The 18,848-nt window shown below is 35.7% G+C and overlaps 1 protein-coding gene across 8 annotated transcripts in view; it reads left to right on the forward strand.

Annotated features, from left to right (window-relative positions):
- Positions 1–18,848, forward strand: part of Rbcn-3A (rabconnectin-3 alpha) — a 99,710-nt gene that overhangs the window by 73,496 nt on the left and 7,366 nt on the right. For 3 of the 8 annotated variants that reach the window (XM_088242819.1, XM_088242821.1, XM_088242827.1), the window contains 9 exons: positions 500–782; positions 1,494–1,656; positions 7,521–7,623; positions 7,939–8,160; positions 8,733–8,932; positions 9,459–9,561; positions 14,422–14,505; positions 16,816–16,876; positions 17,978–18,219. In XM_088242819.1, the coding sequence (XP_088098945.1) occupies positions 500–782; positions 1,494–1,656; positions 7,521–7,623; positions 7,939–8,160; positions 8,733–8,932; positions 9,459–9,561; positions 14,422–14,505; positions 16,816–16,876; positions 17,978–18,219 (1,461 nt within the window). Of the gene's footprint in view, positions 1–499; positions 783–1,493; positions 1,657–7,520; positions 7,624–7,938; positions 8,161–8,732; positions 8,933–9,458; positions 9,562–12,938; positions 13,002–14,421; positions 14,506–16,815; positions 16,877–17,977; positions 18,220–18,848 lie in introns of all 8 variants that reach the window. The other 5 variants (XM_088242822.1, XM_088242824.1, XM_088242823.1 and 2 more) reach the window with 5 other exon arrangements.

An 18,848-nucleotide genomic window follows, 5' to 3' on the forward strand; every position in this document is an offset into this window, starting at 1 on the left:
CCAATGTAGGGAAAATTTGGCTCCTACAATTTTGTATTTGAAATTAAAATATCCCTATATTTTTGTTTTCAAACTTTTTTTTTTTTTTTTAATAAAAGAAATATTTGCGTTCTTATGATTTACCCAAATATTTCATTTTGAGGGCCATTTTCAACGAGTTGTAAATAACTCACTATTAGAAAATGGAATCGAGTTGGGGTAGAGTGGGATTCAAACCACGGACCTTTGGTCCGTGAGTCCGAGACACTAACCACAGGACCACAACCCGATTTACTTGTATATTGAAATTATCTTAGTGGACCGTCAATTTAACTTTTATGTTTTTCTGAAAATTTTCTGTTATTTGAATAGACCGTACTTTGTTTTACTCTGTTTTTAAAAATAACATAAATTTTCAAAACTAATAAACTGTAGTGAAATGACAATCATGTTTGGCAATTATTCCATTCTAAATTTGCCTTGCGGTTGAGTTATAATAAAAAATTAATTAATTTTTCAGCCAACTCTGGATGTTGATCCGGACGTTGTCGATTACGACTCTGCCGACTCTGTGGCTTCCGACGCCGACGAGAACAACCTGGAAGAAGAAGACGAAGAAGACGTGTTCGGGGATCCTCTGGCTGCCCCCACTCAGCCCTACCAGCCGCAGATACGGCGCCAGGATAACACGGAGCACTGCGATCTCAACTCCTACTCCTGGTGCATCATGAAGCTGGCCATCCTCAAGATAGCCCAGGGACAGCTGCAGGACTTTCTCAATGTTGCCGGGATTGAGATGCAAGGTCAAATTCCCTAATATATTCTAATAATAAGAATACATGTTTATTGTAATGCTGGTTACTGTCTGTTCATTATGACTGAAATTTTCAAATTAACAGACCAGCCGCTTGATATCAAACAGAGAATGGCCCGTTTCAAACATACATGGTTTTTAATTTGATGATAGAAATGGAGCCAAGAAATTCCGGAAAAATAGTGATCATTGACTGTCATGGCAGAATATTGAAAACATGGAGACTGTTACCGTTATTAACTTTGGAAACACAATAAGTAATGAAATGCTTTTCCTCGGTCACTACAGGACCAATTATGGTGCACAGTCGCCTTTGCCCAGAATGATCAGGCGGGTGAACGATCATCAAGATCTTGATTATTATGGTGTAAGGATGTCTTTCTTTACAAATCAGCTAAAGAATCTGTATAGTTAGCCTATGCTTTTTACTTAATCTAAAAAATCTATCATCTGTCTTTGCTGCTTATTTCTGTTCCTTATATTTTTTTATTCCTTTGTAAAAATTTCTTTTAATTGTAATGTTTATAATGGACTTTGTCCGTAAATAAATAAATAAATAAATAAATAAGTATTTTATCAGCTTATTCATAATTTTTCTCTCAGTGTCCGGCCCGATTAAGAATACAGTTCTGTGTGAAATAGAAATAGAATCCTCTTATATTATAGATCTGTATTTATAACAGTGATTTGTTGATTTTAGAGTTGGCTGTGAGCAGTCCACTAGTGCACGGGGCGCTGCGCTGCATGTCACAATGGGCGGCTTACCTGGCGGAGCAGTTGGCCTCGCGAGCTGCCCCTCCGCACTACATCCCCGCCTGCTACCCCGAGGACCAGGTCACCGGGCCCCCTATCAACAAGTATAGGTAAGGAATAATCTTACTCAATAATTACAACATGATCTAGTGTTTTATTTTCAATCTTTGGTATGAGATTGGTTTTTGTGTAATTTATAACAAACAAGCTGAACCCGGAAATGCTTTGCTATTGTTAGATTTGAGTACATACTTGAATATAAATTAAATGAATGCAATTATTGTATTTAGCGTACTTGTTGTACCTAGGTACTTGTTTATGATCGAATTCTTTTTGCAAATCTCAAATTCTGCTCTTCTCACCAACAATAATAATAATAATAATATTGGAGTTTTACCTACCATTAAAACTCTTATTATGTTTCTATTGATTTCTGGAGTCCATATTATGAGAGAAGCGTTCATTTTCTTTCCCGTTGTCTGTGGTTTCGTATCGTCTATTCCTGGGTCAATGTCTTAATCTATGGTCGCTCTGTCCGTTTCCGCCAATTTGGTATCCCGGTCATCCATGGATTTTGTTTTTTCATAAAGCTCATAATGCACCAGGTAGGTGTTACCTGGACTCCAGAAATCAATAGAAACATAATAAGAGTTTTAATGGTAGGTAAAACTCCAATATTATGTGTTCTGAATTGATTTCTGGAGTCCATATTATGAGAGATCTGTCTGTTATCTCCTGGTGACCGGGTGACGCCTTTATTTGATATTAACCGGTTGAAACAGGCTTGCTAGAGAGGAACCTTTTGAAACTGTATGATTTAGCAACTCTCTTTGGTAATATTTTCTGAAGGTATTTTCAGTTTTCCAGTTTCCTCTCTCTAATATATTATCAATTGGGTAGTTTTCTAACCAATTGAGGGATGCGACCGCTGAACGTGTACTGCCGGGAGTAGCTTCCACTCCAGCCATTTTCAGTGTGGTCTTTATCCATCCTCCTATAATGGTTCTTGTAGCAGCTTTTACGGGGCCCCTAGTGCTTATAAACAGGCTTTTGAGGTTATCTACTTCCGATCTCCGATCCTTTGACAATTCTACTAGTTTTCTTATCCAAAAGACTGGGTTTATGTTGGGTTCCGGTGATTCTAAAAGTTTCCAGCTGGATTGCTGGTGTGACCGGGTGTCTGTCTTTGATCCGAAAGACGGATGTAGGATAATGGAAGTACCTTCGTCCTGCAGGTTCCCTTCCGAGATATTTAGCAACATCAGGTCGTGTACTCTCCGTCCCGATGAGAGCAGTAATAGTGTTGCCACTCTACAGGAGATCTCGTATAGGGAGTTTAATTTAGGACTATTTTTACATAGCCAGTCTTTTACAATCTGTGGATTCCAGATTGGAGATTTTGGAAGAGTAGATTTTGCCATAGCTATCGCTTTCAGGGTATGTTTTACTAAAAAATTTGAACTAAGACTTTCTTCAGCCGTTGGGTTACAGAACGTTGCTATTGCTGACTTATGCACTAGTATAGTGTTATATGACAATTTCTCCTCAATAAACAACTGTGCCAAGTACCTGGCCACCTGGTTTGCAGTAGGTTTGTTAGGATGGAAATTGTTCTTTAATGCCCAGCGGCACCATCTGTCCCAAGCTGGCTTATAAGTATTTAGTGTCGAAGTTCGCCATCCTGATAGAAGTAAATTCTTCTCTTCTGGATTCCATCTGTTCAAAACGCTGTCCCACCCCCAATTTTCCATACTTCTATTTCCAGTTCTTGGATTTTGGGTGGAGGTTTGCTGGTTGATGTATCGATTAGTACAGATTCCAAGTTGGCTATTTTCAATGGCGGTGCTAATGATCGGCGTATTAAGTCTGGTCGCCAGAACGCCCTCGGCCACCTCGGGACTGCAAGGAGAAAGGTTCCGGTTGCCTTGTTCAGGTGTGCTAGAATTCGTGGTATTAAGTTTGGCGGGGGAAAAATCCAGGCAAGATTGTAATCCCAACATTGACTGAAAGCGTTCTGAAAGATTGCGCACGAGTCTGTGCAATCTCTTGAAACATATGTTGAAGTCACGTGTGCCGTTTTGGAAGCAAACAGGTCTATATCGGGTTGTCCGAAGTGATTGAAAATTAGTTCGGTTGCTGCTGGTAAAAGGTGCCATTCCGGAGATGTTTTTCCCCGAGACAGGTGATCTGCGTCGCCGTTGTATTTTCCGGGAAGAAACTGCGCTGTCAGCGAGATATCCCACTCGTCTGCAAGGGTCAGGAGGTCTTGGGTCAGATTTAAGAGTGTTATGGATTTGGTGCCTCCTTCCTTGGAGATATATGCGACTACTGATTTGTTGTCCGATTGCACTAAGACTTCTGAACCGGAGAGATTGTGTGCTGAGTGTTGAAGGGTTGCAAGCACTGCGAACAACTCTTTCCGGTTTGAATGCCACTTTTTCTGTAGGTCGGTCCACTGACCTGATAAAGTTAAATCGTCCAATGTTGCTCCCCAAGCCAGGTCTGAGGCGTCTGTTGTCAGGAAATGGCTGAACATTTCCTTGTGAATGGTGTTTGACGAGTGCAAGTTTTCTGTCCACCATTCTACCTCCTGCAAGCACTCCTTGGTCATCGGGACTAACCTTCTTGGTGGAAGGTGCTTTAGCGATTTGCTCGCTATCTGCAACTGTCGGCAGTGCATTCGTCCTCTTTTTACCACGAAGTTGGCAAAGTTTAACCTTCCCAGGAGACTTTCCGCTTGCTTTAGAGACCATTGCCGGCAAGACAGTATCGCTCGAAGTGATTGGTGGAATGCCGTACACTTCCGTTCTGACAGGGACTTGCGATTGTTGCGCATGTCCCATACGATCCCCAGGTATTCTGTGTTTTGTGTTGGGGAGAGCACTGACTTTTGGAAATTTACATTCCACCCCAGAAATTGTAGAGTATCTACTGCTAGCCGTGTCTGTTGGCCTAGATCCTCCTTGGATTGGCTCGCAAGGAGGAAGTCGTCGAGATACACGATTGTCCGTATACCCTTCCGACGCAGTAACTCGGCTACCCAATTTGTAAGGGTCGCGAACATTCTGGGAGCAGATGAAAGGCCAAAGGGCAGACTTGTCATCTGAAGTAAATTTCCTCGGTAGACCAAGCGCAAGAATCTCCGATGCTTTGGTGCGATCGGGAGATGATAATAGGCTTGTGAGAGGTCTATTTTTGTCAACCAATCTTTTGGTTGCAAAAATTCCGGAACTTTGTAGTGGCTTATTAGTTTGAAGGGAGCAGGGTCTAAAAACAGATTCAGAGACTTCAAGTTGAAGATTACACGTAGGGAGCCGTCCGATTTTGGTGTTAGGAACATTTTTGATAGGAAGCTGGGAGATAAGTCCGCAGCTTCCAGGACACCGGTCTCGGTAAGTTCCTTTATTTGGAAGTCCATCTCGGCAGAGGGCGGTGTGCAAAATTGGTTTAAAGTATTTTTGTGTGGCATTATCAAAGGAGGTTTTGACACGAAGGGTATCCGTGTCCCCCTGATCATTTCCAGCATAAATGTTGGTGCTCCCAGTGTCGACCAAGCTGCCTGGAATAACTTTAAACACCCCCCACGAAATGGATTCCTTCTGGCGTCAATTACGGGTGTGCCTTCCTCTAGGCTTGTTCTCTTTTGAACCAGCAGAGGTGGGCTTGCCTCCCCCTTTTTTCTTTGTAGAAAACTTGCTGGGACCAGCTCCTCCTTTGGGAAAACCATGATTTTTGCTAGTGAGAGGCCTTCGCTGCTCACGAAAAAACTGGTTGTCTGGCTTTTTCCTGATAGGTACCTGAGGTCTCAATGAAGGTTGAGGTATCACCGGTTTTACCGTCAACCTGTCGGAAGTACCTACCCTAGATAGGAAAGACGTCAGATTTCCCTTGCTAAACAGGTGTTCCGAGCTAGGAGGAATTCTGCTAAGTCCCTCTCTGACGTGCTCATCTTTAACTTCTCCGAGGATGGCTTTCCTGCGAAATTGCACCGCCTCCGTTCGCCTGCCACATACCATCTGAAGAATGTCCTCAGAAACCCTTTGGTATGCGGAGTCGGGAGCAAACAAAAATTTGACCTTATCAAATAAGGTCTTTTTGTTAAGAGCCGTGCTCTCGCCGGCGGCCCAATTCACCAATGCTTGGAGCCCTGACTGAAACTCCTCTTTCTGTATGAGGAGGGCGTGCGATAGAGCAGCAAAAGACTTTTCAAGTGAAGCTTGAGTAGAAGAGCTGACATCACAGCGTCTGAGCTCGTCGTTGACTTTGAGTTCAACAAACGACGGTTCTGCCAGAAATTTCTTCTGGACCTCCGCGTATCGCACGCCGGCCCAGTTATCACTGTCGAAGTGTTGGAGCTTTTCCAATGCTCGAATCCTGTTTGGATTAGCTTTTGGATGGACCGGTTCCTTGACTGTCGTGCTGGGTTCCTGGAAATCCAGCTGCAGCTCTTCTTGAGCATCCACGTGTTCCTCTAGTCCGGGAGGTTGTTGGAGAAAATCTTCGTCCTCTTGCAGTTCCGACTCTACGGGAGAAGTATTACCTGGCGCTGCGACATTGGTGTCGGTTTGACTTTGGAATACCGCGTCAGTCAGAATTCCGATCTGTTGGACTAGATAGTCTATTCTCGGGTCCATCAACACTTTTAGCCGCTTTTGCTGTCGCGGCTCGGGAGACTCTGTGTCTGACGATGAAGGACCGGGCGATTTGTGAGATCTTTTTTGCGATTCGCTGCATCGAGAGGGCCCAGCCACCGGCGATAATGAGTGAGGTTGAACATTTTCTGCATCACTCATTGTTATCTCGAAAAGTCTGCAGATTTATTTAAAAAGTCGAGTAAACTTAGTACTGAAGACTAAAGAGGTCGGAGTATTCAAAATGACGACCGATGTTTACCGACAATTAGGACGAAATTGAAATTTACACGAAATACATATTTCAAAATTTGACTCGAAGCACCAAATTCTTAGTAAATGAGTTATCCGTCACATAAATAGATCAATTATCCGTCACACTTAAAATATTCACTCGCGCGATGTTTGTAAACACACAACAGGTGATTTTCAAGATGGCGTCGTTTGTTTACGACGGTGAAAAATAATATTTTTTAGGTAAATAAGCGACAATGCCGGGTAGATGAAGATCGTTTGTTCACGTATTTTATAGTTTTTATAGTAAGACAGGAACAACTTCAGCGTCAACACTTAACAATATTAAACTCTCACAATGTTTTTTAAACGATAGCCGTGCTTATCAAAATGGTGTTTTGTAAACAAACCCCAAAACACGATGATTACTGATCGTTATACGTGAGAATGCGGAACTTTCGTAATTTAAATTGTATAATATAACCGTCCTTAAAAGTTTTTATCGATGGTAACGCTGTTTTTCCCAGGAATATATGAGATTTTTTCGAAATGATCGGACAAAATCAACGAACGTCTTAACACGTTGGGAAAATGACGCTTTATGAAAAAACAAAATCCATGGATGACCGGGATACCAAATTGGCGGAAACGGACAGAGCGACCATAGATTAAGACATTGACCCAGGAATAGACGATACGAAACCACAGACAACGGGAAAGAAAATGAACGCTTCTCTCATAATATGGACTCCAGAAATCAATTCAGAACACATAATAATGTTTGGATAATTTATATAGCGCCATTTTTGTGAAAATCACTTCAAGGGCGCTGTACAATAAATAAATATCCCAACACGTCTTGCAGCTACAGAGCGCATGGACGGTTGGGATTCTAGTTCCTCCTCTCTACTTATGATATATTACAATTATGATATATATGAGCACCATTACCAACAAAACCACCACCATTACCATAATCCACGGTAGCATTTCCTGAACAGTGAGGTTTTCGATTTTTGGACTGTAAAATTACAAAAGCTTTTCCATTTGTGGGGTTCAGAATAAACTTATCAACACCTAATTTCCATGATTTTTACTATCTATTTCAGGTGTATATTAGATAAGCTCAACACTCCTTTCAACCCTAATCTGACGAGTGCCGCACCAGCTAGAAGGCTTTGGAATTATCTTGTTCATCAAGAACTTGTTCAGGTATTTACTATAATTATTTTGCTGTTATTACTTTCCGTTTTAATCTCGTCATTGTAAAAATACGCAAATATGTTTTATTTTTAAAGTTTCAACTACAAAAATATCTTATAAAATAAAATCTGTACTTTTAGATTTATCAAATATTTCCCGATGATTTCAAATTATATCAAATAAATATAAGGCACCAACATTGTGATAATTACTTTTATTTTTTTACCTTGATGTATTGCCGTTGTCCAAATTTAGGGACTGATAATTTTTCTTTCAGATTTGCTCTTGACTTCCGATCTTATTTTAATGAATGATTATTTCTAGGATATATTCATACGTGCCATTTTCGCCAAGCCCCGCCCAACTGGAGCTACATCAGACGATGGACGAGACCCTTACAATGAAGGTACCCCATCAGAAGTGACCTTGACTTCTCTCCACCACATCCACACACATCTCTCGGATTCCAGCGACTCAGATCTCATGCATCCAGTTCGAATCATCCACAAAGAGCAGGATTCCATACTGGCCTTCTGTTTGAACAGAGTAAGTGAATTAATTGTGTACGAAAAATTGTTTTTAATATTTTACTAGTATATACACAGTTTTTCAGGGCCGTACTGCAAAACTTCAGAGAATCATTTTTTATGATGTACTTATTACTATCTCAATTTTTTTTTGGAAAAGCGCGTTTTTTTACTAAACAATTTTTTTTTTAATTAAAAATGTATTTGACCCACAAAGCGATACGCACCAGACGCGGACTAGGGAAGCGGCTGGGTAGGGGAGGGGTAGGTGTTTGTATAAGGGATGTTTATCCGAGACATTGAGGATGGTCTCCATTTTCAAAAACAAACAAACCATCATACAGTGTCCCCATAGAAGTACAGAGAGGATAGAACGCCATATCACTCATTTTCAAATTATAATTTTTAAAAATGTGTATATGTGGCGTTACAAAATGGAGAAGTACTAATAATAACAAGTACCCAATGGATAACGCGTTGGATATTTACGAATGTGCGTCCGGAGTTCTATTTCACACACATTCTTGTAATTCACTACTCTATTCTTCATTCATAGTGCCATCAAAATAACAGTCCTCCTCATTCTTGCAGAGAACGAGTCTGCAGAGCACCAACAACTACCTGGCGGTATCCAGCCCTCGGGAGGTGCAGGAGATGGACATCACTCTGCTGCTGCGGGGGGCGGCTGTTTGGGCAGCTGATGAGTGCGAAGTGGACCTTCTGGCCCTCAACAGAGACCCGGCTACCCTCCCTGACTCTGGCTTCCTCCTCATACAGCACCAGACTGACAAGTTAATACACAATCACCAATTTTAATCACACGACCCTCATAGCATTTCGTTGTTGAGAATCTCTTTAAGAAAGGAATTTAAGTCTTGGCATTCACAGACTTTAACTGACCCTGACATTGACTATTATAAGTGATCACTGTTCATCATGTAACAATCATCTTTTGAACATCCATGCTTCAATTCTTCTGTTCGTTGTAAGATCTGAAACCTTTTTTTTTACTGAAGTAGGTGAGATTGTTTTAAGAGAATTGTGAATTGCCAATGGCAAAATAACCAAATTCCACAGTTTATATGAAATATTTATTTTTAAAAAAAAAGAGCTGTTTTTACACTAAAATATTTAATAATCCCTTGAACTGGCACTCAATACTGATCATCTTACCTTCATGTAACAAAAGTGATCCAGATACACTGCGATTGGTGTACCGATGCAGTGCCCTATACACCATTAGGTGCAGAAAGGGAATGATGATGCAGTTATATTGACGTCCACCTTTATCAATTTCTCACTTTTTTTTTCTTTCAGATCATCGTCTCCGGGTAACTTGGGCAACCTGTCTCCCCCGGTACCATCTACTCCTCAACAGCCCCAGGGCCTGGCCGGTCAGACTGGACGTGGTGCCAGCGTAGTAAGTACTCTATATATTCTCTCCTTCGCTTACTAAATTCCTCCCAACCGGACAGGGTGTAGTGTAATTCTGCGTGGGTGCCCAAGGAAAACTTGCCAGTTAAATACGACACCGTTGTTTCAAATGCACAATCTCAATGTGATTTTAAATAACGGCTTAGGAACAAATAAAAGTATTTTCTTGTGCTGTGGGCTGCTTAATTAAATAAATAAATACATATATTTACTATGTCTGCAATTATCTTTTATAATGAATAATTATTTTTTAAAGGGCTTTTATTTGTTGCATTTACTTGGGGTATTATACGAATGTAGTATCTTCGTTATTGTTAAAATATCACATAATAATATTCATTTTATTTTAGCTTTTATTTACAATTTCATTTTTTCAGGTCTAATAATAAACTTTTCAGATCTGCAATAATTTTATATGGAAATATGTGCCATAAGTTTTTCCTATCAACATGTGGTATTGTTAATTTTACTATAATAATTTTTTAAACCAATAAATAAATAGTTTGTGAGCCACAGTAGTGAGTTAGGTTTCTTATCTAATATTTTTTTGATATATCTTATGGACATTCTCTATCCAGAACCCGCCCCTTCATAGATAATGTTCCTTCTTCCTGTTATATAGTATTTGGTATATTAGGTATTTGGTATACTCCCTATGGAACCACAGAAGTCCTATCCTGCAAGTTTTCTTTTGATCATAAAGTCTGTGTTGCTTTATAGTTTGCAAATATGGTACGTGTGTATCTTCACTAAAACAAAACAATATATTGATGATTAAAAGGCTTAATGAGTCACTGAGTTTCAAAAACTGTTGAGATTAGCATGCCAATGGAAACAATATCGAAATATCTATTCACTCGAAAAGTTTTCACCTTCAAAACATGTCTTAATTCTTTAATTTTTCAAAAACAAAATCAATTTTATTTGCAAAATCTGTCATATCAGAACGGTCGCCATTTTATAACTCTTAGCCCCTTTACAATTTTTCTCGATTTGCTCACTATTATGAAAATTTATTTCAATAAGTTTTTAAATTTAATGACTCAGATGACTGACCCGCCATAAAGTCAATTTTGCAGGAGAGTCAATTAAAGATTGAAAAAATATGTAAAATGAACATAACATAGATGTGTGACTCAGACGGGGGAAGGCACCCTCAGCCGTTTGTGACTGTGGTGCTAAAAGGCAAACCATCAAAAATATCATTTAGGATTACCCAGCGAGACGCTACCCTGGTGATCCAGTGGACTTCCTGACTGCGGATCCTGAATCGATAGAATATCTGACCATCATTTTTCTCATTTTTATTTTTTTTGTTTCGTGCCATACCCTTAATAAATAAATAACATTATTTTATTTTGAATCAATCCCAAAATAATGTAGGCAAGATGGGTGTTATGTAAAATTATTAGGGCTTTGTAAGACTAATATCATAGACAGATTTTGATGTAAATCTAAATGACAATTCTTGAATTTGATGTAAATCTAAATGACAATTCTTGAAATTTATGTAAATCTAAATGACAAAATGTTGATTTTACAAATGTCATACAAGGAGGTTTTTGATGTTATCACCAAAACTTCTGTCTGGTGTCCATAAGTGTTGGCTTTTTTTGTTGGAGACAAGTTTTTTTTTCCATGTAACCTTCTAACCTTTGTTCAATTTCAACAGATTCAGCTTATCTTAGCATGTAAGATCTGTATATTTTAAATCTCGTCAAACAAACCAAAATGCTGCAATGACAAAATTATACAACTACTATTTATTTTATTATTTTATTTATATAATATTTACGCTCTTACACTATGAGTAGTTTTAGCACACTTTTATGAACTCTTAATTGGCAATATTTATTTTTATTTGGCTGACTTTTTTGCCTTCTAAAAAATTACATATTCATTTTTAAGTTTTACCAAAAAGTAACAGCAACGAATACACCAGTTGATTGCCAACTCAAAAGATTTAATTGAAATTTGAAAATATTCTTGTTTACTTAGGTTTTTAAAAATGCTTTGATTTTTAAATATACCATGTCAATATTGAATTTTTTCACTTATTAAGTTTTATTCAATCTCATGCACCACACTTTTTTAATTTGTATTTGAAATTTCACAAATGCACAAAATCATTTTATTTATTTATTTTCAGATATTTAAATTTTATTTTATAATTTAAAAATCTGTGTTTTATGCACCATATTTATCACAGTTAATTGCTTTTCTGATTTGTGTAGATATAAGTTCTGTCATATTTTTAAAAGAGCTCATAAATTTGTAAATATTTTATTGTCTTTTTAAATTGAAATGTACATTTTTATAATATATGTATGCTTCGGCAAATTATTACTAAATTTAATGAAAAATATCCACTTTAGCCAGATTTGTAAAGCTTTTTTTTATTTTAGTTATAGGATCATCATAAAATCTGAATACATGTTTAAATTTTTATTATTTTTTAGCTTCATACTTGTAGATAATAATGGAAAAACAAAATGAATTTTCATAGTCATGTGCATAGGTCCTAAATTATTGTTGTATATATTAAAGTAAATTTTCTTTGTATCAGGACCAACAGTTTCTGTTTCATCTCGGGGGAAAGTATCGTAATTTTCCTTCTAGTATACTAAATATTGAATCTCGTTGTCATATTTTTCTTGGCAAACATTTTTGTAAACTGATTTCCGGACGTGTATATAATCCAAATATACTGAAAGAGATCAATTTGTATGTTCCCAATAACTATGTATACCAGAGCGAGATCTTATGAGAACTATTTTATACTCTCAGAGCCGTACAAATGTATGTCAAAATTCACCGATTACTAGAGCAATTCGCTTGCTGAACACGGCTTCTGCACATACTATGGACATATTTTTCTGTACATATCGGCGGTTTCGCAGCTATTTCCTTCCTATTCATTAGCCTTTCATTCCTAATATTATATCTTTAAAGACTACTAAAAATGCTGTCTATCTAACAATAAAATTTCTTAAATTACAGGTTTTTAAAAACAAAAATTGAATACATGTACATGTTTAGTAATGCATTTTCCATAATTTGTAAAAATAATCATATAATTTAAGCCTGTTTTTATGAAGACTCACGTGACATCTTCATCTTCTTGTTGATTAACAATTTTGGGAAGATTTTCCCAAGATTTATAGTCTACATTTCGTAATGTGTAAATAATAATAACAAAATTAAAGTCAAGTAATTGTCAAATAAGTAAACACAGAAATGTACATTAGGAAAAATGAATGTATGCCTACATAGGTTTAGTATTATACTCCAATCTTCATCACAAGCCCAGGATTTGCCCTTCCGCCGAGCCCATGTACTGAATTCACCTAACCATTTTTCCAGCTGACAGAATGTGCTCACGCGGGTACCAGGAAACGAAAAGCCAAAACTGAAACTCCAAAAATAGTATGTCCCCATTCATCATACGCGTGTTTATCACCAACTGCAGCTATTGTGATATGTCTAATTATTCTTACGTTGGCAGCCTCTATATTGTGTCTTTTAATACATATTATATTTGTCGCATTCTTTGGCACATTGGTACAGTGCGTCTTATTTTATATTCAGCCATGATACTCTCTCTCTTCCTTTTCTTCCGTATTGCCTTTTTTTCATTATTTATGAGTATAAGCTTAGTATATTTAATATAAAATATACGAGAAAGTCTTTTTGAATGCTGCAGACAAACTTATTGTGTCAAAGATGAACTACAAATGTAAATAGTAATAGATGCCATGTACAAACTAACAAGCAACTTCTTGATTTGGAGTGAAACAAATGTATCGGTAATGTAGCAGAAACTCTATCATCCAAATTTGTGATTTTTTCCCGGTTTTGTATATTCTTACGAATACTTCACTCAAGCGTCATTTGAAATGTGATAGATAAAATAGTTGGGTTAAAATATATGCAATTTATTATATTATCATGCGTTTCACTGTCACTGTATCTCCCGATTTGTTTGTATACTTAACAAGATTGACATTTTTGTTTCTCACATACATAAATATAATTTTTGGGACACAATTTATCCATGCACATCTAATTCAGATGTTTTTGAATTTAGGTTATGCCTTTATTTGAGTGTTTTAATTCATAAATTGTTATTTAAGTATAAATTCTTCTAATTATCAATGTTTTCCAAGAGATATAAACATACGGTGTAACTTTTAAAACATGTTAAATTTTCATCACGCCTTAAAGTTTTTGTATTTGCATCTGCCGTTAAGATGTAATGTAACAGAATAATATTTGATGCAACATATATTCACGCAAGTTTGGATTATAGATTTTCTTCTCAAATACATTTGTGTTTTGGGTTTTTTAGAGTGAAAAATCATCAAAAGCATTTCATAATCCCATTTCGGCGTAAATTTTTAACTGGCTAAAGTAATTGTGATCTTTTCTCCCTACAACTTTTGACTAAGAATACATAAATAAACAATCGATGCGACGAAATCTTTGTTATTTTATCGTATGTCAACCCTTACACAACGTCTTAAGTAATATTTTTAACAAATAATTCCGCAGCATCTCTATATGCCTACGGCATATCGGCTTTGACTAGCTCATCATTTATAAGTGCTATAAGTGGAGAAAAGGTTAAAAGGCAGAGAACATCACAATTACATTTTGTTAGTGACTCGATTAACTATGATCGATGTGTAGATTTTTTCCATCTTTGCATCAACTGGTACGCATACATTAAGACTGCTCTCTCTATAATGAACCTCGACTATGTTTTCCTCGGACACCGTCGTTGGCGAGTGGCAATGAGATGTTTGTCTGTATGTTTGTTTTCCTCCCGTGCTTGTCCGCCCGACAGATGAAAGGATTGCAGTTCCCGGGATGTCACGATCCTAAGTACTGTCGGCTGATCATTCATCGCTCCAAACTGCTCATGAAACCGGTCAGTGCAACGGAGACATTCTGCATTCTCTAGTATTCACATTCGCAATCCTCCTTTTCCTCAGTTACATAGCATTTAGAATAAGTATTTTCTCTTTTGTTTCTCTTTTGATTTTCAGATTTTTTTTCCTGTACATTTTACAATTTTTTGTTTTATGATTCATTTTTTCATTGTATGTATTTATAGCCACATATGGAAATATTTGGTTTTAGAAACAGTGCTATATTCCTCCCATAGTGTAATAGTATTACTGTACATATTTTGTATTCAGTTTAGAGAGAAATGCTCCAAATTATTTCATATATTTTGATTTGGATTCAGTTATTTGCATTGCGTTTTTAACTATTAACAGGTAGCTTGGTGACAATTATTCCATCGTTCTGTTGAAATCGACCATCTTAATATGAAAGTAATTTAATACATAGATCTGAAATTTTTTGAGCTATTGGATCATTGGTTAATTTTATAAAATTTATATCATTATTTAATCAATACTTTCATTTCCTTTTAGTGAAACCTTATATTTCATGAGGTTTCAATGAAGGATAAATTGTTTTATTTATCCACGAAAATGGTGTTTAGTGTTAGATAGCATCAGTTACTTTTTTGCTTGTTTATTTTTACTAATTTTCAATCAGGACAATTTCAATAATTCCTTAATTTATTACTTAAAGTCTCCCATTTCAGTAATTACATTATTTAGACATAGTTAAAAATTAATAAGAATGAATGATAAATTATTAATAGATCATTTGTATTTTAATACATACTTTTCTTATAGCAGTAGCAGTGTCTAGCCAAATATGTATAACTAGACAGGTGTTTGTAACAATATAATCGTTGTTGTTAAACCTCAGAATATACAACATACTTTTTATAATGTTAGATGCATCATAAACAAACTGAGTGTATTCTACTCAAACTACTTGTTTCTTTCTATATGTCTGTATTAAAAAATGTTTCTTTATTCGTCCCTTTTAAATTTTATTTTATTTTATAACTCTTAGGAATTATATTATGTTCTCTATTATCTTTAAGTATAGTCTATCTTGTGTTTTAATATTTTTATTTCAAAGATGTATTGCATTCTGAAATATTTTTTGTGTAACCTGTATTTTATAAATCTTTTTCTAGATATTTGCTGTTAATGTTTTTATCTACTCTTTCCATTATACTTTGTAACCAAAATATACTCACACGGAGGATTAAGATTTTTGTATTCTTATATTTAATGTCAATTCAGTGTAGTTCTTTGAGTGAAATCAGATTATATTTATTTTTAACTGTGAATATGCAGAAATATAAATACAGTGGAATCCGCTTATTGCGATCACTATGGAATATGTTAATTTTGATAACAATTAACGGCTGATAACATAAACATAGGAAACAAATATATTTACTAACATTTCTGAACCAAAATTTTAATCCCGACTCAACTTGTTTGTCTCCCAGATCGAGCTCTCTTTAAATCTATGTCTTGACATTTGAGAAGTTTCTATACTTGCTCTATTTTTTAAGATTTGCATAAAGAAGGTTGTGAAATTTAAAGAACACAGCTGCATTCCGTTGACGCATTTTAGGCAACTTACTAAAGCGCTTTAAAATTTTCCTCTTTTCTTGAATAGATTTTTTCAGGTCCATGGGTTTCTTTTTCCTTTTGTCTACCATAATATGTAGGGCTAATCGTAATGAACTTTGTATTTATAGTCTTATAACTCGACAGGTTGTCAAAAAATTACAAAATAAATTAGATAAATCGAAACAGAATAACTTTATATGGTCTCATATTTGTAGTTATGCTTCAGGTAAATACCCACTTATGTGCCTACCTATTGTCTGAGAATTCAATTCTTTGAATATTTTTTTATATCCATATACTCTTTGTAACTGATAAAAATAGGCAAAGTTAAATCACAATATGCGGATCATTTGTACATAGATGGTGTTGGGATTGACTGATTATGATAACCATAACCGATCGGATTCTAAAATCCAGATTCCACTGTGTTACTGCAGTTATTGATATAGTTAATCGACTGTGATAAAATAAATTCAATTCTTTAATCCAATTCACTCAAGTCTAAGCTTTATGAAAATTAGTTTTATCTTTGCACTATGCTTACAGCTTATTTGCACACTCCTGTTTGCTTAGAATGTGTTTTAGCTTCCTCTTTTCGGTATCAGTATGAATCTTACTTTAAATGTCATTCATGTGGGTATTTTATTTTATTTTGTAGATTATAATGTAAATAGTGTGTTTTGTGGAAGATCCCTTTTATTTGTGTTTAAAATTTAATGTTTTTTCAGATCTTAAAACACAAGATTGACAACATCAAAAGAATGAGTGCACACCCTACTCTCCCTCTATGTAAGTTTATTTGCTTACTTTGAATTAAACTTCCTCTAGTATTTTATGAATAAGCCGAAATAAAGAAATATGAATAGTTTACTCCATTTTAGTTTTATTATCCAGAAACCTAAGCTTTCAGCTTTGTAGTAAATATTCTCAATTATAATTGCCGTATCCGAGTACTCGGAGTAAATTTTTCAGTTTTCAATTTAATTATTTAATAAATAAATTGGTTACAGTTTTTAGAATTTTATGGGTGTGAATGTTTTTAAAATTTTATTTTGCATGTACAATACATATATATTAAGTTCAGTGCAACGTAGTGGTATTTATTCATAAAACAAATTCAATTAAATTTTATTTTCCAATGACTATATTCGTGGCATCAATAGATTTCTATAGTTATAACTACAATCATAGGAATTGATAAAATGTAATTTATTTATTCATTCAAAATTACACTAGTTAAAATATTAATTAGGGCTCTTTGGGCTATGCCCGTGTCAAGCCATAATAATTAACAATAAAAATACATAGTAAAATTAATTAGATTAAATTATAATGACATGTGATGCAATAGAAATAAATTAACAAAATAATAAAATTCCAAATGATACAATGCAAAAAAGATAATCAGAAATAATTTTTTAAATTTAGATTCACACATAATCAAATACACAAAATAATGGGATCATTAAAATCAACAAAATATAGTAGTATTAAAAAAAATAAAAAATAATAGTATCATTGAAATCAATAGAAAAAGAATAATATATAAATAGATAAAAAACATAATTGAATTGTTAATTGAGATATGTTTTCTAGAAACTCACTCAATACTATAGTAAGAAATAGGAGTAATAAATAATATAATAATTATTATATAAATTATACATTACAATACCTACCGCAACTTCATTTATTTACTTTTTGATATGTAAGTATGCCTTTTTTAATGCTTACAATCCTAATTATTATCTCCCTAGAGATTCTGGGATAGCAACCGACAATGTAATATTTTTTAATGTACTTTCTTCCAAGTATGTTTTATACAGTGCCTAATTTGAGTGTTCTAGAACGAATTGTAATTATTTAAATATTTATACAATGTTTCATTAGATCTCACGGGCGGCCAAGACGGCTCAGTCCAGCTGTGGGAGTGGTCGCACTCGCAGGCGCTGGCTTCGCCGCGGCCGCCCGGCACATACGCCAAGGTCACCCGCGTCAAGTTCTCGCAGCACGGCAACAAGTTCGGCGTGGCGGATGGCGACGGCAACCTGTCCCTCTGGGTGCTCATCCTCAACTCCACGAGCTCCACACGGCCATTCTTTGTGAGTGGGGTTAAGTCGAGAATGTACTTTGTATGTTGGTTTTGTTTATTTATCGTTTTGCCACGCTGCACCACACTTCATCCAGCACCAAGGAACACCCCACACTTACGCAGGTTACCTAAATGTTTTCCTTTAAAGATGATACTGATTTTTAATACTTAGATCGGAAGATACCTTCGCACCACATTTTGGGAAACAACCGCCCGTCAGGATTATTTCTCCTTGGAATTTGGACAGTTCCATTCAGTTTGAATCTTTACTCAAATCACATTTTTTCCATTTATCCATATGTGTTACTATCAAGTAAGTTAGACCGAAGACATTGCTCAAATGTATCCGATATTTCTATCTTCCATAATTATTGATTTGATATATTAAATGTCGAGAAGTCAATCCATTTCCTGGTAAAGTGAAGAATATACACGCAGTTTGATGGTTAAAGAATTCCTAATGATCTGTCCATTTTTAATGTATATACAGTAAAACCGCAATATAACAAAACGCGATATAGGGAAAAACGACGTTTATTTTTAAAAAATCGAAATTTATTTACCAAAACCAAATTTTCATACAAAAACGCATTTACATAACGAAATCCCGTTAATATGTTTAACAAAGTCATTTTTGTCCCGTATGAAAAAATGCCAATACATTTATGT

Source organism: Micrasema longulum, unplaced genomic scaffold (assembly GCF_059751315.1).
Source record: "Micrasema longulum isolate JH-2025_06_02 unplaced genomic scaffold, ASM5975131v1 h1tg000166l, whole genome shotgun sequence".
Classification (NCBI taxonomy): Eukaryota; Metazoa; Arthropoda; class Insecta; order Trichoptera; family Brachycentridae; genus Micrasema; species Micrasema longulum.